Genomic DNA, 27,225 nt, shown 5'->3' with positions numbered 1-27,225 from the left:
CATGGGCACTGCTAGCAACATGAATACTGAAATGGCCTGTGGATATAGGCACATGTTAACAGCACCAACAGATCGACAAAATCCATTCTGTTATAATAAAACAAATTTTAAAGAGTTAGATCTGGCAGAAATAGCTCCATTGCAGGTTTCCACTGTTCACAGTGTATATATCTGAGAAACTTGTATTGAATCACGCTGAAGGGAAGCTGGGACGGATGAAATATATTTGTCTCTTGAGCATTCTGAAAGCTTTATTTTTCATGTATTTTGTTATCAGCACAATCTGACCTCGGCAGATGGATGATCCCTGACTGAAGCAGTGAACCCTTCCAAACAAAAACACAGATAAGTATACTAAACTGCTAGGATGGAACAGAAAAAAGAAAAGAAAATAAACATCATAAATGAAAATACTGCTCTTTTTACATTTTATTGAATTCAGTGAAGAAGGTGCTAGTGGAAACACTTTACAATAAGGTTCATTATTTAACATTATTTACCATGAACCAAGAATGAACAATACAGCATTAATTAATCTGAGTTAATATTAATTTCAACATTTACTAATACGTTATTAAAATCAAAGGTTGTATTTGTTAACATTAGTTAATGCACTGTGAACTAACATGAACAAACAATGAACAGCTGGATTTTTATTAACTAACATTAACAAAGATTAATAAATACTGTAACAAATGTATTGCTCATTGTTAGTTCATGTTAATAATACATTAACTAATGTTAATTAATTAACCTTATTGTAGTGTTACCATGCTAGTTTTTAGGCTTATTTCTATAAAATTTAACATAAATGAATGACATATATACAAAACATTTTCTGCTATTTTCACAGCATTTGAAGCTTAAATCTATATGATTACAGAGACTGTAACATTAGCAATGAGGTGTTGTCACTGCATTTATGCCTACACTCAAGCAGAGACCTTGGAGAGTGGCGTTTAAGAGAGATATTGAAGGGAAAAGGGGAGAAACCATACTGACATTGCTGACATAAATTTGTGTTTTTGAGTGTTTTACTTTGGCTATTATAATGTTCTCAGCTTGTGTATGATGAGCGATTGGAAATGGTTCTTTCATGTCCGACCCCTGCTGATGTAATTGAATATCATAATGTAGCCACATTATGGTGTGACTATAATTGGATTCATTCAAGGTAACAGAAAGCATAAAATGACATTAAAGAGATGACATTTTTACATCTGATGTGATCATTTCAGAATGAATACCAGAACAATTGAATACAAATTTGAGTTTTGCTTTCTGGGTTTGAGTCAAATTATAATTTTTGTTATGGGTTTTTTTTTTGTTTTTTTTGTCTGGTCCACCTAATGTTGCAGCAAAACAAGCAAGTTTTTTGCAGTTACGCTTCGTGATGTTGGTGGCACTGAAATTACATACTTAATGAAACTAATTTGAAAAAAAATGTTACGATTACGATTGTTGGTTGGGTTACATGCCATCTCAAATCTTTTCCATTTTCCATCTGCTTTTAAGAAAACTAAGATTATGCCCTGTGTCACAGTCCTTTTTTCCCCGAGAGAGATTCAGGTAAATTATTTATTTGCTGTGTAAATTTCACTCTACTAAAATACACAGCGTCCCCTCTGAGCCTTAGTGTCTGTCAAACCCCAGACACATTGAAGAACCGTTCTGCTTTTGCCTTCTGGTGAGCATTGAATGTTAACACCAAAAAATTTAAAAAGCTATTTTTTTTTTCTGTGGATTATCTTCCACAGATTATTTGTTAACCACAAGATTAATAATGTGTGTGTAAAGTAAATAGGGTCAATTTTGTTTTAATGCCGTTTAAATATAATAGAAATGTATGCTGTCACAAAATTGCAATGTAAATGTACAGTTTGTTTATTTAAAATTGTTGATTGTGAACAGACAACAATGGAAAATGGTCCCAAATGTTAAAAAAAATACATATAACATCAAGCTTGTTTAAATGTGGATACAAAAATATTCATTATGTGTTACACATGACTGTAAAGAATTTGGGTCATGCTGCTTGTAAATTTATCTTTTGAAATGTACCTTATGTTGCCTGTGTAGCATGCGGTATGGACAGATATTACTCACTTTCACAGCACATATACACAGTTAATATACACAACATCCAGTTATTCTGCTTTGCGCTGACATATTAAGCTTCACCAATTTAATACAACAAACAGTGTATCATTCCAAAACCAGACACAGCCTGTACAGCGCAACTGAATAAAATAGGCACCTTTTCCTATATGCACTTCACAAAATTCACAAAATCAGCTAACTTAGTGATATTTGTTCTTTTATACATTGAAAAATGACATTTTATTCAACTTGAACATATTTTTATAAGAATATACATTCTTTATTGTGAAAGATGAGAGGTAATCTGGCTAATCACACACTTAAAATAAAAAAAAATAAAAAAGTAATCAGACAATGCTGGGCAGTGAGGCTTAAACATATATATTTTACTATAACCTTTGCGAGACATCCCATCTGTAGCATTAAAATTAATTTACTGTACATTCCCTTTATATATTATCAGATGTGACTGTACATAATTATTTTACACTCCACTGGAAACAAAAACATGTGAAAACCAATCCACACTGAACTACCTTGATGTGGCACTGACCCAGTTTGAGTCGCTTTTCCGAGACTTCACGGGCCTTGATCTGGCTGCAAGTCCATCCCAATGAGTAAAACTGTGAGACAAGAGCATTGGTGTGACAGGACGTCCTGCTTTTTTCATTTCCCTTTAGCTTTTTCACAAACACCAACATTCTTCTAGTTGAACAAGCATTGCAAGTTGCTACTGAAACCAAAGGACCTGAAAATCTATTTTGTGCCACAGTACAATGGAGATGGTAAGTTTACAGATGCCACATCAATAGCAATAGTGCAAACACTTAAATACCACTTCCATTGTTAGCATGAATTGGTCGATGTGTATTATTTCTTAAGATTAATAATAAGCAATGTCAAAGTCTGTGACAGTTTTATCAAGCTCCAACAGGGCCGTTCTTGTGGGAACATTGATGTCACAATGGATAGTTTGTTCTTTGCACAAAAGGATTTGACATTAGATCATAAAGTCGTCATGTCACATGGCACATTGACAGTAAAATAAGCATGCACACTGAATGTTGACACTGCTGGGATGACTGATCTGGAATGATAGTGCAGAGAAGGGCTTCCAAACGTACCTACACGCACACAGATCTGAAAACATTGTTAAAAAAAAATGAACAACATGTTTCGAAGAAACATGACATTTGGTCTCTACAGTGTATCTCCATATATTGGATATTCAACAATCCACTTTTGGTTGCCTTTTTGTTTCTTTTTTTCATTTTTTAACTTTCCTCACAAGCAAAAATATATAAGAGCAGCCCGGGTAGAGAATCCCTAACCTCGTTTTCCTACAGCGTATCATCATTCATTCTTGATGATGCTGTTGCATCTGTGTCCCTGCAGAGCCGAGTCGGCACAAAATGACGGAAAAGGTCTAGAACTACAATATCTCTGCTCTCCAGAAGATCACCGCGGCTTTATTTACAGGATTTATGTGTTGCAGAAGGTGATCCGATATTGAGTTGTTCTCACAAGAATCTTGTTATGACTTCTATGGCATCAAATTGCGCTATATTCAGCAAAAATGTAAGGTTTAGTAGCTCATACCTCCAAAGAATTATATGTAGGAACTAAGTCTGAAATTCAGAACTATTTCAGTAGAACATCGTCATGGCCTCTCACAAGTCTCATTCTGGTGTGACGATACCACATCATTGTAGATGCTAGGTTAGACTGTGATGGAGGTTTCGTCCTGACACGCAGAGGCACGGCGAGTCTTAGGGCTGCAGCGGGTCAGCATGGAGATCTGCGTGCTGAAGTTGTTGCCGTTGCTGCCCATGGATGGGTGCTGGTATTTGGTGTCGGGACCCAGGAATCTTTCAAGGTGCCATCGTCTCCATTTCCTCTTGATCTCACCTTGGACCTGAGAGGCAGACAAGATCCAATCCAATCAATTGGTGATGGATAAGTTGCAGTCATGCTCTACAGTTTTACATTAAAAAGCCACATAGTAAATTGAGTTGAAAATGCTGTTTTTTGCAACATAGGCTCACTGGAAGTATGTGACTCTGGCAACATTCCTGCAAAAACTGAAATACGTTGTTGTTGTTTTTCAGCTGACACAAGAGGCGTTGTAAGCGAATTCCGCTTGTACTGCCATAGTAACCATGGAGACAGACGTGAACAACTGCGTAGTGCAAGCAAACTTTGGGAAAAAAGGAGAACTTAAACGAGGATCAATATCAGCGTGGTGTTTTCGAGATGCCAAGAGCTCCACGTCCGCGACTAACTTGGACTTGACAAAGCTTCATGAGTCACGACTTGACAGGGACGCTCTTGCATGTACTTTATTAGACAGGTGAGCAAATGTACATAAAACAAATCAATGTTTTATAGCTCAACATGATGAAATGTTAGAATATGATCAGTATGTTATTCTAATGTTGATCTAGCTTACTGCTAGTCTCATATAGGCAAAGCAAGGCAAGTTTATTTATATAGCACATTTCATACACTGTGGCAATTCAAAGTGCTTTACAGAAAGGAATTCAAATAATCACAAAATAAAAGCAAGGAAAATTAAAACAGTTATAAAAAAAATTAAAAGAGATATATGATACAGTTATAAAATTAATTAAAAGAGTAAAAAGATGATACATAGTAAACTTCTCATCTGGTAAAATGTCTCGGTTACGTATGGTAACCCTCACTCCCCGAGGAGGGATCGGAGATGTAAGTCAAGACTGACGAATGGGGATCGCTTGCGAGCCTATCTACATTATCTGCGATAATTGCACCAGCTGCTGTGTGTCGCATCCTTGTTTTTCCGCTGAGGAGGCGGACCTGTGACTCGGCCATACAACGAAAGTTCAGCAACTGTGGTGAGGGGATTTACGTCTCCATTCCCTCCTCGGGGAACGAGGGTTACCATATGTAACCGAGACGTTCCTCTATGTCAGTCACTACTACATAAGTCAAGACTGACAAATGGAGATATCTACCAAAACGCCACGGCTGCTGGCCCTTCCAGCGTGTTGGGCATAAAGTAGGAGCTCTAAGCAGAGAAGGTCAGTCACTGCTGATCCGCAAGACCCACTCAGTGTGACTTATTGGATAACGCTGAGAAAGCGTGCCCTTGGGGAAGGGAACGCTGCAGAAGCCACATCCTACCCCGGAGGGAGGCACTATGACGGTTACACATATGGACTAGCCAAGCAGGGTAGTACAACATATGGCAGTCTCAGGGGTGGTTCCAGCCTAATTATAGGGGGAAAATAACACCAGCAGAGACAACAGAGCGGGCTCTGTCGAGGGAAAGACACGGGCTCGTCCGCAGAGGAGCTGATCGTGGAGGAATACACATAAGGGGTCGCCGCAGGGACCGGTACATATGGACACCCAGCCTATCACAGGTTCCACAATGCATACGAGTGTAGGCCTGGCATCAGATGCTCCGCAACATCTGACTGCCGCAGGGGTGACAGAGGAACTCACAGGGTTAGCCATTTCTGGGGCACACTACTGGAGCAAATAGACGCACGTATCCAGCCCATGGGGGCAGGAGTGGCGTTGCAAGCCGACACTAAGAACGGGTCCTTCGCGCTACTGGCCACTGGGGGGGGAGTGTACGGGAAGATACCAGCTCTACACGGAGGCTATAGAATCTAGCGAACGTGTTAGGTGTCGACCGGCCCGCAGCTCTACATATATCTGTCAGCGAGTCACCTTGAGCCAGCGACCAGGAGGAAGCAACACTTCTAGTTGAGTGTGCTCGCAATCCGAACGGGCAAGTGGGCCATCCTCTGCTTGGACACAGCCTTTCCCTTCTGCTGACCTCTGTAACAGACGAAGAGCTGATCTGAGGTCCTGAAGCTTTGCGTTCTGTCCACGTATATAACTGCAAAGAGTGGACGGGACAGAGAAAAGCTAGGGCTAGGTCTGCCTCCTCCGAAGGCAGCGCTTGCAGGTTCATTACCTGGTCCTTGAAGGGAGTGGTAGGAACCTTGGGCACGTATCCAGGCCGGGGTTTCAGGACAACGTGAGAGTTGGCCGGCCCGAATTCTAGGCACGATTCGTTGACCAAAAATGCTTGCAGGTCCCCTACCCTCTTGATGGAAGCCAGAGCAGTCAGGAGCACTGTCTTTAGTGACAGGATCTTTAACTCAGCTGACTGCAGTGGTTCAAAGGGAGGTCTCTGCAGTGCGTTCAGTACTCTTGGAGGCTCCGCGGGTAGCGTTATAGAGGAGTGAGGGGCCCGAGGAGACTGGCTCGACGGGTTACCTCTCACTGTGATCCTCAGGTCACCAAGGCTATTATCCGAAGTAGGCCTCTTCTGCTGGGCAGAAGAAGCGCTAGATCGGGGAATAAGCAAAGGGGCTCCACCTCTTTCGAGGTAACGGAGTCTCGACCGTAACATCACTATGGTCATGTTCTCGCAATGGGAACATGAGTCATCCATGAGCGCCATTTCAGCGTGCCTATAGCCCAAGCACGTGATACAGCGATCATGCTCGTCAGCCGGAGTCAAACATTGGCCGCATCCAGAAACACACGATCTGAATGACATCTTGAAAAAGACGCAGACAGACCGTGTTAGCTCTTTCAGAAGTGCTCTGAGGTGCTGAAACGCACAGCGAGATAGCTGCGGCTACACACCAGGAATGCAACCTAGTGTGAGCACTCACTCTCAACTTCACACCCACCGAACCAACAAAGCTGTGAAAACAGCTGTTTATGCTCTTTGAAGAAAGACGCGGAGAGATCACGACCCTCGCTGTACGCGCCGTCACACCAACACCAGGAATCAGAGATTCTTCTCAGCAGAGACTCGAAGAAGTAGATCTTTGCAGGAGACAGGAACAGCATACAGTACACCATCTGGCTCCGAAGCGAAAGACAAAGATACGAAGCATCGCATGCCAATGTACATTGGCTCGTTTAGTTTCACTCGAAGTAGATAGGCTCGCAAGCGATCCCCATTCGTCAGTCTTGACTTACGTAGTAGTGACTGACGAAGGGGAACACCGGTGTATCATATTTTTAACTCCCAGTTTTACTCTGAGATTTTCCCATGGTGATTACACTGTGTCTGTGGTGTTCTTTTGGCGCGCCTAAGAAATCTATTGGATGTCTCCGATGGACCCGATTTTCCCCTAATCGGACAGGAGAAAAATTACATATTGTAGCTTTAAGCACAGCATTTCGGAAATGAAATGTCCGGTGAATGGCTCTAAAAGTTTGATGCTCTGTCATGTTTGAAAATTCATACCACCTACACTAAACCCTACTCCAACCTAACTGATACTGCCCTGTAATCATAATAATAATTTGTGTGAAAAGGGAAAAAAATGAGTTGATGTTTTACTGCCTCTAATGTTTATTTCACCTGAAAAGTGTGGCGAAAAGTACCCTGATAGGTTTTCTAGAAATGTAGCAGTCACATACAGTTGTAATCGAAATGTATAGACTTTCAGCTGTTTGCAATGAACAAATGAAACAAACGTGGTTTCCCCAAATTCAACTTACCTGGCGCTAGAGCCTGCACCTGTGACCTTTTTATTAATCTGTACAAGCTAGAAGCCCCAAGACGCTATGAACATCAATGCATAAATCAAAGTAATAGGCCACCTCTGCTGGTACATCTAGAGCTATTTACAGCCTGTGTGAGCAAACATAATACAAGCCAATTACAGGCTTCCAGGGTTTGAGCTTTTAGCTTTAGAGAAATTAAATAAAACTTTAATATACTGTAGGAAGTGGCTTCTTATCAGTTGTTAATTAATGCACCTAAACATTTCCATCCATCCATATATCCATCCATCTGTCTTACCTCTCCATTCAGAAAACAGTAGAGTACAGCAACCACAAAACCCTGTTAAAACAAATGAAAACAACTTACTAGTACGTCACTGTAGGTACAGTGTAAGCATTGCAAGGCCATTCATTCAAAGCATTACACACAGGAATGACAATGTGCTACATGTCTAGAGAATCCCATTTCCCACCAGACTGTAAATGACTGTGGCCTAAAAATATAGGTTGGTGAGTCCTGAAGCAGACAAAAGCATATTTATATATTAAGGGGGGCAGATCCTTCTTGAATTCATGCCAGTCATTCTGGTGGCTCTGCCTAAGAAACTTAAAATTGGGGCACTTCTTTTGTCCCCAGAGCTTATTTTTATTAAAACTAACAGCTTTTTTTGTATATGAAGGTCACATTTAAAACTGTCTTGGAAACTTTTTACCATGCCTTTATCATTTTTTTTAGTTTAGTTTAGTTTGCCAAATGTTTTTGAACATAGATTTTATTATACGTGAGAATTTATATATATATATATATATATATATATATATATATATATACCGACTGCACTGCAGTGTATATATATATATATATATATATATTTTTATATACATATTTTTTTTATAAATTTTTTTTATTTGTTTAAATCTATGATTATCTTATCAAAAAGTAAAATAAGCATAAATAATTTTAATATTTAGTGTATAAAAATGAATATTTTTCACCACCATAATTTCCAAAACAGAATGCCATTAAACGCAATACATCATTTGAGATGTGGAGGAAATGTCCATGATCTTAAATTAAAATGAATAAATTAATGAGAGTGTGAAAAGTGTTTTTAGGAGAGTTTATTTTCTAAACATCCACAGGGTACAAAAGCCAAACACCCAATTATGCCATTAAAAAAACAACAGCCAATAGCTAAAGTGTGTGAGACAGAGATGCTCTTCGGAGACTGTTTGAGGACCCCTGAGCAGTTCTACCAGACATCATTAAACTATTCTGCTATTTGAACAACAGTCCAAACCATTAGCCTGAGAGCATTTCCTGCCACTTGGGACTATATATTGATATTTGGGCTCTGCTTTTTTTTTTCTTTTTCTTTTTTTCAAAGATAGTTTGAGTGATTAAATCCTCAGACGTACCTGAAATGACCCAAGAATGAGGTCAAACACAAGCCTTAGTTCAGTTTTTATGTTCTCTGGAATGAAAGCGAATATGATGAAGTTTATCCCAAAGAGTGGAATCAACAAAAGTGTGGATTTTGCCAGCCTCCTATAGAAAAGAAAGGGGGAGAAACAAAACAAAAAGCATTATGCGATACTTTGTTGTCATTCATAACCTGCACTCAGCACGGGTCTGAGAATGATATTATTACCAGGTTATATCGAAAAGCATATTACTGGAATAACAACATTAGTGATGCTGGGTAGAAAATTGCAGGTGCTTAAGAACTGCATCTTGTTTTCTGCGAACTGCACAGTGCTGAGTTACTCAAGGACAAAGGACATTAAATCATCCGAACAATGGCAGAGAGAGCCACTGACATTTTAGATGATGAGATTGCAGTGCAGTCGGTTCTCACTCGCTGCTGGAGAGACCAGCTAAAATATCCCCATATTTTATGCCCATGTAAAAATTACATAAACTAAAATGCTTCTCATGTACCTCCCATCCTCACCCGTCTGAAAAGACCAGAATAGCTGATCTACAGCAGAAGTGTGCTTTAGATGCTGATGTCCCCATCAGACTTCATAACTATCTTAACCAACAAGACTCTTGTGGCCAATCGGCTTTTGTTTTCTGATGGTCTTGCTGGTCAGCCTCAGGCTGGTCTAAAAGCTAGACCAGCACTTATCCACTTTAACCAATCTTGGCCAGCATTTAAAGGGATAGTTAACCCAAAAATGAATATTCGGTCATCATTTATTCATTTTCAAGCTTCAAAAGGGATGCAAAAACACCATAAACATAAAGTGAAAGTAGTCATATGACTCATTTGTTATATTCCAAAGTTATACTACCTGTGAGGAAAAGACTTTAAGTCTTTAAATTTAAGTCGCTATCTTCACCTTTGCTGCAGTTCTTGAATCTTATTCACATTTTTTCAAGATGTCTCACAGTCTCACAGAAGAAAGTAAGTCAAATTGGTTTGGAATGATGTGAGGGTGAGTAAATGACGACAGAATTTTCATTTTGATGTGAACTATCCCTTTTTATCCCCTTTAAATTTCAAGCTGGTCTTCTCAGCAGGGTGAGGAGATAAAAGAGAACAAAGAACAGAATGACTTTTATTTTAAAGCAAAAACCTGTTTGAATGGAGTCCGAAATACTTACGAATATTGGTTTGATTCATTTCTCCCAATGTCAGGACAGTTGATCTTCTGCCGCAGTATCCGGATGATACAAATGAACAGGATAAAGTTCATCTGTTGTTGGTGGAAAAACAAAACAACAAAATAGTGAGTGTCGTTATTTTTGCTTCATGTCATGATTCAGCAAAGATTGCTGAAACCACTGAGGGGTCATAAATGGTCCCGAAGCACAGTGTTTATTATTACTGTCTCAAAGAAAGCAGGGAACAAAGTGCATTAGCAAAGGTACAGAACAAAACTACCTTCTTAAGATGGCAGCGAGACATTAACTCTAAGTAGACAAGATGGCCTGTATTAAGAATTTTTACTTTCTGACTAGCAAAAACACGCAATAACTGTGCAATAGGCATGTCTGAGTGGAGGAAGACAAGAAGTGCCTGTTTTCCAGCCTAAAATAGCAAATCCCAAACACTATAAATAAATCGCCATAAACATTCGATTTGATTGACAGATCTCTCTCTCTCTCAAGCGCTTCTCTCTTTCCTTTAAATCTCTTAAAAGAAAAGCCAAGAGGGGCTTTTAAGAGCGTTTTTCACACCTTTCAGCACCTTATTGATATTTCATGTATAATGTAAATCCCTGGAGGGAAACATTGCCTGGCACATTGGTCAACAGGTTTTGTGTGTTACTTAAATCTTAACACTCAGCACTAAGGCAAATCATTATATTGTAAGGTTATAAACAAGCAAGGGGGGAAAAAACTGTAAAAAAGCCAAAACACAAAGTAAAACCCATGAGAGATTGACTGCTATGAAGTTTTCACAATAATTATTAGAAGCTTGCTCACAGATGTATGCGTATCTAATATTTTTTGTTATCTGAGAGCTTTCAATAATTATTACACAGGAAATTATATTAATTATGTGGAGCCAGGTTGAACCATGGATTTGTAGGGCCCTAATAAAGATCATGGAAAGGTGCCTTTTCTTTTAGGAGAAAGAAAAAACGTACAAAATATACACCAAAAAATTTTTTTTAAAATAATTAAAAATAATATAAAAAGAGACAGTACTATATAACATATGAAAGACTGAAAATATATAGAAAATATAAAAATATAAAAAAGCATTAAAAATAAAATGATAGAAAAGAGAAAGCATTAAAACTACAAATAGAATGAAAATATAAAAAATGTAAAAGCATTAAAGATTAAAAATAAAGTAAAAAGAACACTCTAAAATACATAATAGTAAATAGAATGAAAATGAAAAATAAAAGTGATTAAAAAGTACAAATATGCAAAAGAGAAAGCAAACTAGAAATAGCTAATATTTCAAATATATAAAAATTACAAAAATATAAAATACTAATGAATTTTTATATAATATATAATATATTTATAGAAAGGGCATCTCACCAGAATTGAAGCTAATATCGGGGTTTTGATAATCCACCAGAATGGGTCGGAAGTTTCGATTATATCCCAGCATCTGGAAAAAAAAAAAAAAATGGCATACAAATGTCATGTACATTTTTGCTTGCATTATTTTATCTTGATTTTTAAATAAAATCATTTAAGCCTTTGACTGATGTGTTTATCTTACCCCTCATCTTTGAAGTAAGCCTTGGCAAAGCTCCAAGCCGTGATGAAAATCGCTGGGCCTCCTGCAGCGAGATAAAATAGAGTGTAAATTCATTCAGTCGCTTTAAATGGCTTTCTGACATGATCAGTATGTCAAAGGTTAACAAAAGGGTGAGTAAAAAGGTTAATAAAAATGCACATAAATACTATGACACCTACCCCAACCAATCAGAATGTACCACCAGAAGTACTTCCTCTCTGAGAAGAAGGAGACGGCCAACAGAGCATGAAGATACAGACCTTCCACTAGGAGCCAGAAGAAGCTTGCCATAATGCAATACTGGAAAAAGACAATCACAGCTTTGCAGCCAACCTGAAAATCAGACCAAAAAAAAAATGAAAATGGCTTTGAAGAAGTCATTCACACCCTTGAGTGCTCATCTTTTAGACCATCTTTTACAACAAATTGTAAAGCGTCCGTGCTGCAGTGCAACTACTGAATATGCATATGTCACAATGATCATTTCAGATATCTCGTTATAAAGAAATCCACTCTTCATTCAATAGCTTCCAAATCATACATAAAGTACTACCACTGAGTGATAAACTTTACTGGCAAATTAAAATAAATTGAAACAAAGCAGATATGCTCTTAAAAAAAAGGATCCAAAATGGGGTTTTCACAGCGTTGCCACAGAATGTGTGTGTGTGTGTGTGTGTGAAGAATATTTTAAAAATCTAACCTTTCTTTTTAACCTTTCTTCACTAAAAAAAACCTTTTGTGGAATGGAAACAACATCTGATTGTTGGTTTATTATTTGCAATACAGTATGTAAAAAGGACATTTTAATGGACAATTTCTGACTGTTTACAGAGTTAAACATTTCATGGTTGAAGCATGTAAGTGTATAAATGTCTGATAGCCTTAATTAGCAAATATTATTACACCACACTACTGTATTTATCAATATTCCAATAGCAGTATTATAATACTAAGAAATGGATGCACTTAATTTTGCACAAAACAGAGTTTTGGAAACTTATTGAGCTCGACAAGGCCAATGCAATTGTAAGCATAATGGAAAAATTTAAAAAGAATGTAACAAGAACAATTTACATTTATATTTATTTACAAAGAAAAGCATTGACAGTGAAAGTTCAATTCAGAGTAGAAAAAAAATTTAATTAAGTGTAGAAACCCAGTTTGTATTATAAAGAGGAATGGAGACATGCAACTGGCTGATATTCAAATGAAAGGATTTTTTTATTTTATTTCAAATGTTCTTTTGCAATTGTATTTTTTTTCTCATAAAGATAACGACCCCCCCAAAACAAGAACAAGTTACTCTCGTAACTAATCTAATTTAAACATCCACTTTGATTATTTTCCTCCTATAAATATAGATACAAAATGAGATTACATCTGTTTATCTGATTTGAAGCATGAATGCATGTCAAAATAAAAAGCAAATTATTTACAACAATTGGCATATTTAAGTATATTAATATACGTTTAAATATTTTATGCACATTTAAGAAGTTCAAAGTAAAGGAAGTTTTTGATAAGTTAGTCAAAATTTGCACAGGGGAAAAAATATATACATTTGTAATTTCTCACAAACCCTAATCGATGTAGGTAATTATTTATGTCATGTATTTCCTAGATAGTGCTCCCCTTTTTTGGGTTCCTCTCACTTCCAGAGAAATTGAAGTGCTGCTAATAGGCTTTCATGAAAGCAGTGGTTCTGTTTGGGCAGAACCGGTGGGAGGTAGAGAGGAGTTTGTTGCATGAGGACAGCGAGACATGGCAGGCAGACTGCAGGAAGACTATAAACAAATAACTGTGAGACAAACACAATGGAATGAAATCAGACAGGAGAGTGTAAGTGGTTGAAGGCAAAAAGAAAAAAGCAAAGATACAGCATCATGCTGAAAATGTCATGTCCTCAAGCTCAAGATCAGAATTAATTAATAAGGCCTCCTAACTTCCGAGTCCTCATTATCAACAAAACCAGCAGGGCAGAGCAGAAGGATAAAGGCAGGGAGCAGGACACCACATGAATGCTTTGATTATTGACAACGAACTGGCTCAGGACTGCAAATGGCTGTATCCGAAATCACATGCTCTCTCGAGTAGGTACTTATTTTGAATACGTAATTACTTCACGAACGCTAAAAAAGTATGTTCTATATAGTATGAATGTAATCTGGACGTACTACATTCGCCATGTTGTCATTATCAAATGACCTATCAGTGTCGCTTCACTGCCATCGTATGCACACTTCAGAATCTCGCTGGAAGTAGTAGGTCATCTGGGAACTGTTTTTCACCTACTACATAGAAGGGAAGAATGCGATTTCGGATGCAGCCAAGGAGAATAAATAGGAGAGGAAATGAGGAGGGTAATGAGGGAGAGCAGGTGGGGCAAATAAACCAATAATCAGGTAACAAGGGCAGGGGTTAACCTTTTGAGCGGTACGGTCCCATATATGGGATTCTTATTTCTGTGCCCCTGAGAGTACGGTCCCACATATGGGATTTAGAATGAACAGTGACGAAACTGCCAGATTCAAACTGTGCTTTCGCGCGTTGGCTGGCGCTGAGCCAGAGACGGACGCGCTCAGCACTTGTCATATATCACAACTGTTTGCAGTGTAACACATAATGTTTAATTTATGTTTCAAGCATTTAAATACACATAATCACTAGTAAATCAATACATTTGGAGTTTTTAAAATACACACTGATGTCTATGGAAGCAGCAATAACAATCTATTCAAATATAATTTGCCGACGTGTGTTATTCATATCAGATACACGTGGTGTAAGTACTACAAAGTTTACTCTATTCTTTTCCCAGTTCACCGGCCACTTTCTTACATGTATTTTGGGAGAAACTGATGAATTTTCATGCTGTTATCCAACTGACAGGACTCTCAAACAAACATGGCGGCGCCCATCTCACGTTATAGATCAAGATCAAGATTATTTGTAAAGGTTTTTAAATGACAAAACACACTCACTTACACGTATTTGAGAATCGGAATATCAGATAGTTGTTGAAATGGTAAGCAAGTTTGTGAATATTTTGAATAAAAAAGGAAAAATAATATAAAAGCGATACATCTATCATACCGTGTTATTGTGGCTGCAGAGTATCACGTGACAAGCGTGACGCGTCGCCATGGAAACATTAAGGGGGAAAGTTCTAAATGTTTTAAACTTATGCGGGAAAGGGTAAGAGAAGACAGGAGAACACATGGTACACAGAAACAAACATGGCAAGCCAGGTACTCACACAAAATATGACAAAAACAAGAGCCAGTGAAAACAGTGAAAACAATCACAAGCCATGTGCTCAAACAAAACATGACACGAATATGCAGCCAATGAGAGCACTCACTGCCTGCACAAAACATGACAGCATGAAAGCCGATGAAAAACACAAGCCGCATGCTATACAGAACACGACAACACAAGAACCCCAGGCCAATTGAAATATAAACCAGGCATTCTACAAAAACACACAAGACAAGAGCGCAAGAGGGGTGAATAAACCTTACAAGAAGAGACTAAACATGGAGCATGAATGTCCAAACCCAAACACTGAACCAAAACCGAACTAGACAGAAGTGCTGGGATCTGAACACCATGCTCCGCACATACAACATATCAGCGGGACAAAAGAGCGTATGAACTCAAATTTGCACACTCACAATGACAAGACAATAGGAGTGTCAGAGCTCTGTCACCAAACCAAAACTAAATAAACTGAAGTGACAGAACCCTGACATCTAGATGTGGTGCTACACAACAGTTTGAACACAGTTAATGAACTGTGGTGTTCATATCAATGAAACTACAATAAACTAAGGATGTGCAAGATGGTTAGTTTGGGTGAGTTTCAAATTGGAGTCGAAAAGGATGAGTGAAGGAAAGAATTTCAAAGTAAGAAATTTCATTTCATTAATTTTTCTTTCCTTGCAATGTACATACACTATTGTTCAAAAGTTTGGGGTAAGATGTATATTTTTAAAGACAACATTCAGCAAGGATGCATTAAATTTATCAAAAGTGACAGTAAAGTCATTTATAATGTTACAAAAGATATCTATTTCAAATAAATGCTGTTCTTTTCATCTTTATTGATCAAAGAATCCTGAAAAAAGTATCACCGTTTCCACAAAAATATTAAGCAACAAAACTGTTTTCAACATTGCTAATAAGAATAAGAAATGTTTCTTAAGCACCAAATTAACATATTAGAATGATTTCTGAAAGATCATGTGACACTGAATACTGAGGTAATGATGTGGAAAATTCAGCTTTGACATCACAGGAATAAATTACATTTGAAATGGTAATAATATTTCACAATATTACTGTTTTACTGTATTTTTGATCAAATAAATGTAGACTTCTTTCAATCTTACCAACCTCAAACCTTAACAGTAGTGTGTTCAAGAAAAATAATTTTATTTGTATTGGTGTTTTCTATCCAAGGTGTTCTGGGCAGCGTGTTTGTTAGTTAGTTAAAAAGTGAACTTCCTACAAACTAAATATTCTCCAGTATATATTTTAATTATTTATTTTTGGAAACCAAAAATAAAACAGGTCCAAAAGATTAACAGGTTTGGTTCAGACACCCACCTTGATTTTGAAAATATGTAGTTTTATACATAACAATAAAACTCTCAGTCTTTCTAAAAATAAGTCTTTGAGCTCTGTGATCTGAGATCATAGAAAGATTCACACATTTTAAACTCTGTTCCTCTCTGCAACACTCTCAAAATGAGAGTGCATGCCTTACAGGCAGAAGAAAAAAATTGGGTGGATGAAGCAATCGACAGTTTAGACAGCAGAAGGCTCTGAATGATGCTTTCTCCTTTTGGGCTTGCAAAATGAGGCAGCGCAGGATGAATGGATCCAGCTCATAGTTCTAATGCACACATATCATCCCAAATTACTATGAGAGCCGCAACCTCTTGCTCAGGGCACGCGCTCCCTGAAATAGATAGAAAGCTTTCGCCGCAGGCTCAACCACACAAATAGCTAACAAACACCGTCTGCTGAGCTGAACCTCTCAACTGCCTTTTATAATGCATTTATTATGTATCATGCATAAAACCACTGCGACTAATACTTTTCATAACACTGTTTTCTGGCAATCAGTCATTCTGCCATTCCCCATGGGCCTACTGTTATTTAAAGGTGAGAATAACGTTAATAAACCAGCTTGACACATAACCTAGCTGTGAATATTCACTGATTCCACAGTAGATTAGTTATTTTGTGTGCAGAAAGGCTTTAAAAGAGAGAGATGAAAGCCAGTGATCACTATGAATTTACGTACATACATATGTAAACTGTGGCTTTTCCAGTTTATATCAAGAGATGGCTTTTTTTGGTCCTAAATTAATAATATGGTAGACGTTTTGTGACTTTTTTTATGTAAATTCTGAGGTAGAAATAGTTATCATAGACATTTGCATTTGACATTTTGTTCCACAGAAAAAAGTCATATAAGCCTGGAGCGACCTGTGAAAAGAGCGACTCGATTTGGGCTGTCCACATTTAAACATGTGCATCCTTTCTGCCACAGTGTTTCAGACCATTTCAGACCTTTTTTCTAAACTTACAAAAAAGTATTTTTAAAGATGCAAATAATATTTTTGGAATTTGCATTTAAAATCCACTTGCCTTAAAAATCTGAGGAGTCAAATCCTCAGTTTGAAAGAGCATTAAACTTCTGAAGATTTCACAAACGGCCTTGATCTATTGTAAATTTCTGCTCAAACTGCAGACGTTGAAAGACACCAGATCTGAAAACTGGACACGTGTCCAGTGCAGGACACATCACTTTAGAAGCAAACTCACTCCACACACTGTGATAAGGAGCCACATTTTCATTGAGAGGTTTATGCTCCTTTGTCAAGTTCAATCGATAGTCAACTCAACAGCTGAGTGATCTCAGAAAACGTCCTTCGCTATTACTAGCAGTCAGGCGATACTGATTGCCACGTCAATGCTAAATATTGTAAAACTGATTCAACTCATTTTTTTAGATTATTCAACTAAACAGCTAAAACCAGCATGAATTGCTCCAGATTGGTTAAGGCTGGTCTGGTGCAGGTCTAGGTGGAAATAGGCAACATTTATTTGACCAGTTTTGCTGTTTTACTTTTTTTTGTACTTTTGCTGTTTTCCTTGCATGGTCCAATTTTAATTTGGTCACGGACACTCTTTTACCTGCTTTTTACTATTTTTACTAATTTTGCTGTTTTACTTACGGTCTATTTTTAATTTGGGCACTGACACTCTTTTACATGCTTTTTACTATTTTTACTGCCATGGTCTAATTTTAATTTTGACACTGTCACTCTTTTACCTGCTTTTTACTATTTTTACTAGGTTTTTATTTAGTTTTTTTATTTTTATTTAGTAACGTACACTCTTTTACCTGCTTTTTACTTGACTGGTCTATTTAATTTTGACACTGTTCCTCTTTTACCTGATTTTTTACTACTTTTGCTGTTTTCCTTGCATGGTTCAATTTTAATTTGGTCACGGACACTCTTTTGCCTGCTTTTTACTATTTTTACTACTTTTGCTGTTTTACTTGCATGGTCTAATGTTAATTTAGTCACTGTCACTCTTTTACCTGCTTTTTACTATTTTTACTTGATTGGTCTATTTAATTTTGACACTGTTCCTCTTTTACCTGATTTTTTACTACTTTTGCTGTTTTCCTTGCATGGTCCAATTTTAATTTGGTCACGGACACTCTTTTACCTGCTTTTTACTATTTTTACTACTTTTGCTGTTTTACTTGCATGGTCTAATGTTAATTTAGTCACTGTCACTCTTTTACCTGCTTTTTACTATTTTACAAGTTTTTTTTTTTTTTTTTTTTTTACACTCTTTTACATGCTTTTTACTATTTTACTGGCATGGTCTAATTTTAATTTTGACACTCTTGTATCTGCTTTTTTACTACTTTTGCTGTTTTTCTTGCATGGTCTAATTTTTACTTGACTGGTCTATTTAATTTTGACACTGTTCCTCTTTTACCAGATTTTTTACTACTTTTGCTGTTTTACTTGCATGGTCTAATGTTAATTTAGTCACTGTCACTCTTTTACCTGCTGTTTACTATTTTTACTAGGATGATCTGATTTTAATTTTGTTACTGTTCTTTTACATGTTTTTTTATTTTATTTATTATTATTTCATTTTGTCACTGCCCCTCTTTTATCTGTTTTCACAAATTTCTGTTGGTTGTTGGTTTAAGCTAAACCTAGCTGGTGAGGTTAGTCAACTAGCTTTGGTCCTGGTGGAGCTTCTGGAAATGTTACTGGTTAAACTAGACAAGAAGCTTAGTGGGACACTAGCAAACCAGTTAACATAGGCGTGTCAGCACAGTATAAAACTAGCACACAAGAAATACCCTATGGTGTCAGTGTAAAAAATAAGCCAAACTTCACATCACATCTTGTTATTTTGCAGTTTTGAAAGGAAAATCTGTGAAATTGAATTGGCTTGAGGGGCTACAACAATAACAGTGGGAGTATACGCCATCCAGAATGACTAGAACAAGCATTTTGGCAAGCTGGTTCAAACAGAGGTCACCAACAGCAATAAATTCAGCAGCGAGTGTGAAGTTATGCCCACGGATGTTTAGTAGCAGACATAACAGTCGAGAGGCCCAAGACACTTCTGTTAACACACCACGAGACCCAAGAGTATAAAAAAATGTAAACGTGATCAGCTTAGAGCTGAAGATCTTTGCCCGAACCCGACGGGACCCGACGGGACCCGATGGGTTTGGTCGGGTTCGGTCTTAATTTCTATTATTTTACACGGGCTCGGGCCGGGCTCGGGCTCGCGCTTCGGGTTGCGTGGTAAATGAGCGGTCAGGTGATGTGTTTAGATTAGCGTGAAAATGGATCTTGAGGAGGTGAAACGGAGGCTGGTCTCTGGAGGACTTATTTTATTTCTTTGTTCCAACTTCCAAGTGGCGTCTAGCATCCGTTAGTCATGAATAAATGATGTTAAAAAATGTATAAATTACTCCTTTTTTACGAAAGACAAAGGTGCTCACGTGTGCGTGCGGCGCAGTCTCTTTTTTTCTTTCTCTCCCTTTTCCGCCGAGTGGTGCGTGTGCCAGCTCGCGGTGTGAAGCGCGTGTCCGCGCTATTCTCCGACACTCTTATCACTGCTGATAGACAGCCTTTTGGACAGTCGGGCTGTAAACGGGTTCGGGCTTTTAAAAAGCTGTCAATCAAAATGTACTTGTCGGGCTCGGGCCAAACTCTGTCGGGCTCGGGCCTTTTCGGGCCGAACTTTTAAGGCCCGATTACAGCTCTAGATCAGCTGGGATAGACTATATTTACTCTGATTACTAACAATGCTAGATGAATACTTGGTTTGCTGCGTGTGGATCTCACACAGTTTGCTAATAGAAACTATTACAGACTGCTGAGGGATCCATGAGAAAATAAATATACAGACTGTGCAATAATGAACTTACAGAGCCAGTGGAGCAGTTGTCAGACTCTTGAACAACATCATACAGCACCGCATCTTTGACGAAGACAGCAACGGCTTTCAAAATGAAGGACACGAACAGATGCATGTGGATGTAGTTACGCGTGCAGTGGAGTTTCCTGAGGGAATACAAGGAATGCAATCAGCCACACTTATTGAATCTAAAATATGTTAAGCCTGATTGAGAAGTCCCCCGCCCCCTAATTACATCCCGTCCTTGGAACTAATATCGGAAAAAAATGACAGCTAATTACACTACAAATTAAATCCTAATTGAGCTTTCTGGTCCTTGAAAGGGGTTTGTTAAACAGGTAATTTGTTGCATTGTGTTGTCCATTTCACACACATTTCTACTTACCGTAAACATGGGAATTCACAAAATCTGATTTAAAATTCAAGGTTATAGCTGCTCATTTAATGTCCAACATGCTCATTTAATATTATCAAGCTATGGCGCGCAGTCAAAATACTAACCACAATGCATCTACAATATGGAATAAAGTAAGTCATATGGGTTTGGAGGAATACAAGAGTGAGAAATGATTTTATGGGGGAGCTATTCTTTTAAGAGTACATTAAGACCTGCATAGACATGCAATCTAATATCCCAGAACACCCTGAACATTTTTTTGTTGTTGTTTGTTTATATTGTCCACACCTCACACTTGTAAAATAGCTGACACTTTGTTTAAACACTGGGTTTTTTCTGCCTCTGGTGCAAAGAAAAGATTAATATTTTATAGTATGTTACACTCGTACTCTCAAATACTGACACATCTACAAAGCTGTCATGCTGTAAATACTGTTAGCTTATAACAATACATTTGATGTTGGTAGAATTCAATTTTTGCATTACTTGATCAATTTGCAAAATAATTTGCTGGGTTTCCTATCAGAATAATCTAAATCCCATTGTCACTCATGAGTATGAAAGAAATAATATGTATTTGATAAAAAAACGATAATATTGTGGGATATTATTAAAATTTCCAGTCTTCAGTCACATGATCCTTCAGAAATCATTATATGCTGATTTGGTGCTCAAGAAACATTTCTTCTTATTGCCAATGTTGAAAACATTTGTGCTGCTTAATAAACAACGCATTTTCTTCAGGATTCTTTGATGAATAGAAAGTTCAACAGAACAAAATATATTTAAAACAGTAAGTTTTGTAACGACTTTTGTCACTTTTGATCAATTTAAAGCATACTTGCTGAAGTAGTAATTTCTGTTAAAAGAAAAAAATCGAACTGACCTCAAACTTTCAAGAGTAATGTACTTCTCACAAAGTTAAATACACAACACAATGCAGATTCAAGATTTTTGTCTCTACATGCAAATATTATCCCAGGGACTACACAACATTCCTCCCGGGTTAGTGACATCACCAACTCTAGAATTTACATAAACCCCTCCCCCAGGAACGCGATTTATAGATTATCATGACAGAATATGCTAAACAATAAGATACATAAATTCATCAACTAACCATTCAGAAATGTCCTGTTGCATTCTACAGTACATGTTGCCACTTCTTCTTGAGTCTCTCCATCTTTGTCTGACTTTGGTTTGAACATAAAAGGCTAAACGTTTTTGAAATTTTCAGTGCATGTTTGTGTGAGGTAAAAGGACACAAGCTGTTGTAGCTCCGCCCTCTGTGCCGGGAGCAGCAGCTCATTTGCATTTAAAGGAACAGACACAAAACGGTGCGTTTTGGCTCACCCTCAAAAAGTGACAATTTTAACATGCTATATAAAAATATCTATGGGGTATTTTGAGCTAAAAATTCACATATACACTTTTGAAACATCAAAGACTTATTTTACGTGAAAAGGGCATTATACCACCCCTTTAAAAATTTCCATAAACTATTGTCACATAATTATTGAATGTCATTATCTCACCACAAGTAGTCTTAGAGTAAACATGTTTTTCAATAGCTTATTAATATTAAGCTTATTGGCTCAAGTCTTTCGGTAACACTTTAAGGTCTCATTTGTTAACATGAACTAACCATGCACAATATGTATTTACTGCATTTCTTAAAGCTGCAGTCTGTAGTTTTTTTCTCTTTGTCGTCATCTCTGTTCGAAATCTGCAATTGCAGTGATTTGCGGAGTTATCAACTTTATGTAGGTTGTGCCTCGGCACGGCAGAGTGCGGTAATCACAGATTCTACTTTTTGGAAGTATGACCAACATAAGAATTTTCACCGGAAAATATAACATCCACTTTTGTTCTGACCAACTAAGGGAAAAAAACGCATTGAAGTAAACCTCGCTGATTAAATCCAACGATCGCTTATCATATCACGTCAAACCGTGCAAATTATATTTTGTTCTCAAATTGTTAATGTTAACAACATCAGCAGTCTCTTTTTTTCTGTAGCCAGCCCAAAGTCCGAAGTGTTTTTCATTTTACAACGGGTGAATCTCCAGTTGTCACTGGTGATTGTCATTTGAACCTTTCTGGATCCGCCATCAAATTGATAAGTTTATATCAAGTGCTGTGAGAAAAGGCTATAAATCTCCACCTCCAACATCCTCACACGCAATATAGCCTACTAGCCGAGAATCCTTCTTTATGTGTACAGATGTGACGTAATGACGCAAAGACATGCTTGAATGTCCCACGGAAATCCACCAGTACCACTGGAATTAAAAACATTATTACAAGCTTACCATTTTTAATCAAGCTAAGGCAAGCAGATAGTTTTGAACATTGGCTGGTTATGTACTTGCTCAAAAATCTATTTTGGATCATTTTTAACCCAAAAAAGTTACAGAATGCATCTTTAATGTTAGTTAATGCAAATGTTAAAGTTCATGTTAGTTCAGAGCATTAACTTCAACCTTAACAGATATAACCTTTTAACTAGTATTAATAAATAAATCCTGAGATTAACCAAGATTGATAAATAGATTAAGATTAAATGTAGTAGAAGTATTGTTAGTTCATGTTAACTAATATGTAGTCAGTGAATGAGTTAAACAGTAAAACAGTAGTTTATGAAACCTTATCGTAAAGTGTTACCAGTCTTTCTTTTGTCAACCAACTTCATCATTGAAGAGTCTTTTTATATTGAAATTCCTTGAATTTGTCTTTTGTCTGGTTTGTGACTTGTGCTATTGGATTTTAATTTGTCATTGGTGATGTCTTACTTCAATTTGTTACAATTATGTGTCCAGTAAGATGAATTCTAAATAATGTGTGGAAAAGTTACTATTGATTACTCCATGAAATCCAATTGTTTTGTTCCTGTGGCAAAAGCCTGCTGAGATGGGCCAAACATATTATACATTGCAGCAGGTCGAAATCAATGAATCTCGCTTTTGTGGTCACTACAGTATCCAGTCCCAGGTTTGGATATTTTTCCTACATTGTAAAAATCTCTTTATTTCATGGGCTTTTTTTGAGTTTTGCCCAAAAGTTTAGTCCAAATACATTGGACTAATCAATTGGATAACTTATGTTTAGTTTAGTAAAATAAAAAAATATTTTTTTACAGTGTATGGACAATAACATTAAAATAAAGATTCAAAAACGCATGTGAACCAGTGATGAAGCGTTGGTTTTTATGCAGTATTTCATTGCATAACATTGCAGTTCTCCCTAACTGACTATAACTTTACATTCATTTGAGTTAAAGGTCAAATCAGTGTGTTTCCTTTAACCTAGCACTCACACGCAGGCATGATGTCTCTGGTTTGCTCATTTCACATGCTGTGATCTGACACTATCAGCACGATTTTACAGACACATGGGTCTATGTTGTGTCTCTAGTGTGTGGCCATCTGCAGGATAACCTTGCATTATACAACTGACAGGTTTAGACCCTACAAAACTTTTTTTTACCAAGTGTTTCTTGGTAAAGGAACAATTTAATTAGACCACAGACTGTGTTTCCACCAACCAATGACAACTTGTGACCTGAGTCACTCAATGGAGTGGGAGCAAGTGTTCAAACCGGCAATAATAACCTGAGGTGTGATCAGGTCTTCAGCCCCTGTCAGTCCCTGAAATCCCACACCAGACTGATATAGTCTCAGTTAAGACTGCTAAAGCCTGCAGCTCGAGTGCAGATAGTGTTAAGAGATGGGATTAGGACTGATTACTTTGCTCCAGAGCTGAACATGAGCAGCTTTACTGCTCTGCCATGCTTGTGATACACATGAACCTTATTACTGATGGGAATGACAGCATTAAGGGTGGGTTGTGGTGGTTAAACATCGGGTTGGTAATCAGAAGAAGAACGAATCATATTTGTGCCCTTGAGCAAAGCACTTAACCCCAGGATGCTCCAAGGAGGATTGCCGCTGTAATAACTGTGCTGTGAGTTGCTGAAAATATCCGTTTATGACTGTTTACAGCAGGACTTGTGCATTTTTATAGGTCAGCTTCTTACTAGGTTTATCAGACGCGGACTAGACGGAGTCCTGGTTTTATGAGTCCTGTCCCCAAAAATGTCCCCATTTTATAGCAAGTTCTAAACACCCTGCATATACAGTGTAAATAAGCCTTACCAACATAGCCTGTTGGTTGCCTAACAGTAGTGAATATTTTAAAGCGGCTATATACAGTATATTAATTTTCATGTATTAATCGTTTTTTTATTCCCAGTGTGTGAACAGCTTCTAACAAAACATAAAAAATGAGACATTCCACGACTTGTCTGTAGAAAGCCTGTAGACTGATTTTTATGCAAAGGACTTTGAGTGAAAAAAAAATGCGTTTAGAATATGTGCGCTCCGGGGAGTTAATTCATAGAACTGATAATTCAGTGATAGTATTTTGACAACTGAACTAGGAAATGTCCCTGGTTTCCATTTCAGAAATCTGGTCACCTTATTATGAACAAGATACATCCATAGCAGTCACTGTAATGAGCATGTCACAGTAATTTGCCATGTCAAAAATGAATCATCCATCATCCAAACAGCATCATTATTATTCTAATCCACTACAAATGTAATGTTTAATTCATACACAAATAATGTGATGTAAAGTGATTTGAACGCTAACTTGGTGCCGCTTAAATGGTTTTAAATTAATTTGAGTTTTGTGGTTCAAAGTATCACTGCTGGGTTTATTTATGAACGCTGCACTGAAATGATTCTCTGATGGTGAAGAGTCTTCTTTGGCCTAGATGAAATGTGTTTTGGAAAATACATGTAAGAAAGCTCTTATCTCTGTCATTAGCAGGGCGTTCTGTCTCTAGTGAGCCAGATCAATCACTGTAGTCTCACAACGGAAGCATGTTGCTCGCTGTTTAATCCTCGACAGCTTCAGTGATTCAGTCACTCGCTCCATGACACCTCATGGTGCATTCAGGGTTGGCTTTAACCATGCATGAAACACTGTTTTCTGTGTTTAAAGCCTGTTAGCTTAATCAAAATTGATACATGATACTACTTACATTTGGTACTAACCCTAAACCAAAACCCTATTCCTAACCCTATAGTAAGTACATGTAGTTCATTGATATTACTTAGTACTTAAAAGTATAATTTCACTGTAACAAGGACAACTTAAAATAAAGTGTAACCACATCGTTTTGGCAGACGAACATAATCGGCTAAACATAACCCACCCCTAGACCTACATGTTAGCATAGTTTCGACAAATGTAGAAATTCTTACCTGAATATACAAAGTATTACAATGGCAGTAGTGAGAGAAATGAGAGAAACACTGTGTCCAATGGTGTAGCCAATCTTTATTGACCTGAAGAAACTATCCTGCAAAAGAAAAGAAAGAATGTGTGTTCACTAAACAGCACTGTACTCACTTTAAACAGCCATGTCTGCTCGAATTTTCAAATTACACTACCGGTCAAAATTTTTTTTTAAAGGAAATTAATATTTATATTTAGCAAGTATGCATTAAATTGATCCAAGTAAAGACTTTTATAATGTTACAAAAACATTCTATTTAAAACGTTCTATTCAGCAAAGTACTCTATTTATGTTTTTTTCACAAAACGCTGTTTGGACTGTATCCAGAGGCAGAACAACTGTGACGGCTAGCGTAACTCTGTGGTTGAATGCGAATGTGATTGAAAAAGTCCCTTTCACACTTTGGTGGTGTGTCGCCCAATCACCCTAATGAAGAAACCGCCCCTGGTGCTGTCTCTCTAATACACCTGCATATTTTAAATAACCCCCTCTATTGCTTTTGATCAAAGTTGAATATAAAAACCTGAACATAGCAACAAGGAGCATCAGACGCTCATCAACAAGAACACAAAATTCCTTTTAAGTCCCATGCCCACATATGAAGACCGAACGTGCTGATTACCCATCCTGTTGATGCGAAAACATGCTGGGAAAGCTTTCATCAAAGGGCAAAGGTCATTTGCTCTTCACTTAACTATACTCTGCTCAAAACATCAATGCTTTTCATGTTATATAATAACTTCAGCGATGGCTTATTTGTATGTTTACAAATGCCTCCAAGGGTTGACACTGCATCGCTAAAGGAACTATTATGTTTGGACTTAGTTTGCACTAGGCAATAAAAGGCAGGCTGGAAAAGGAGGCTAAGAGGTTGACTGAAAAAAGGTGAACGTTAAAGCTTGGGTTTTGTGGGTGAGGGACACTCAATTTGACATGAGAATGATCGTTTTGTGTGGGCTAAAAGTCCAAAACGTCAAGAGTCTGAGCATTTCAGTGTTGTATAATGCCAGTGGAGTTGAAAACACTAGTTTGACATAAATGCTCTAAGATATTTTGCATGTACGTATGCTTCTCTCTAAAGTCTCCCATTTACCTTAAGTGATAGTAAACTAATTTAGCCCTATTTGGATGATAATTGTTTCTCATTGGAACTTCTAAAAATACATTTGCATGTACCTATGCATGTACCTTTGCATGTAAAGATGTCG

The 27,225-nt window shown here is 37.4% G+C and overlaps 1 protein-coding gene across 1 annotated transcript in view; it reads right to left on the bottom strand.

Moving 5' to 3' along the window:
* Positions 1–1,862: 1,862 nt before the first annotated feature.
* Positions 1,863–27,225, bottom strand: part of vipr1b (vasoactive intestinal peptide receptor 1b) — a 68,962-nt gene continuing 43,599 nt past the window's right edge. The window contains exons 5-13 of the mRNA XM_079862899.1: positions 25,983–26,080; positions 20,326–20,461; positions 12,014–12,167; positions 11,817–11,877; positions 11,630–11,702; positions 10,235–10,326; positions 9,043–9,172; positions 7,922–7,963; positions 1,863–4,015 (exon numbers count right to left, since the gene is read on the bottom strand). Coding sequence (XP_079719025.1) covers positions 3,821–4,015; positions 7,922–7,963; positions 9,043–9,172; positions 10,235–10,326; positions 11,630–11,702; positions 11,817–11,877; positions 12,014–12,167; positions 20,326–20,461; positions 25,983–26,080 — 981 coding nt within the window. The 3' untranslated portion in view covers positions 1,863–3,820. The remainder of the gene's footprint in view (positions 4,016–7,921; positions 7,964–9,042; positions 9,173–10,234; positions 10,327–11,629; positions 11,703–11,816; positions 11,878–12,013; positions 12,168–20,325; positions 20,462–25,982; positions 26,081–27,225) is intronic.

This window comes from Squalius cephalus, assembly GCF_949319135.1.
Source record: "Squalius cephalus genome assembly, chromosome: 25".
Taxonomy (NCBI): Eukaryota; Metazoa; Chordata; class Actinopteri; order Cypriniformes; family Leuciscidae; genus Squalius; species Squalius cephalus.
The sequence above is the reverse complement of the archived record's forward strand: the minus strand, read 5'-3'. Positions and strand labels throughout refer to the sequence as shown.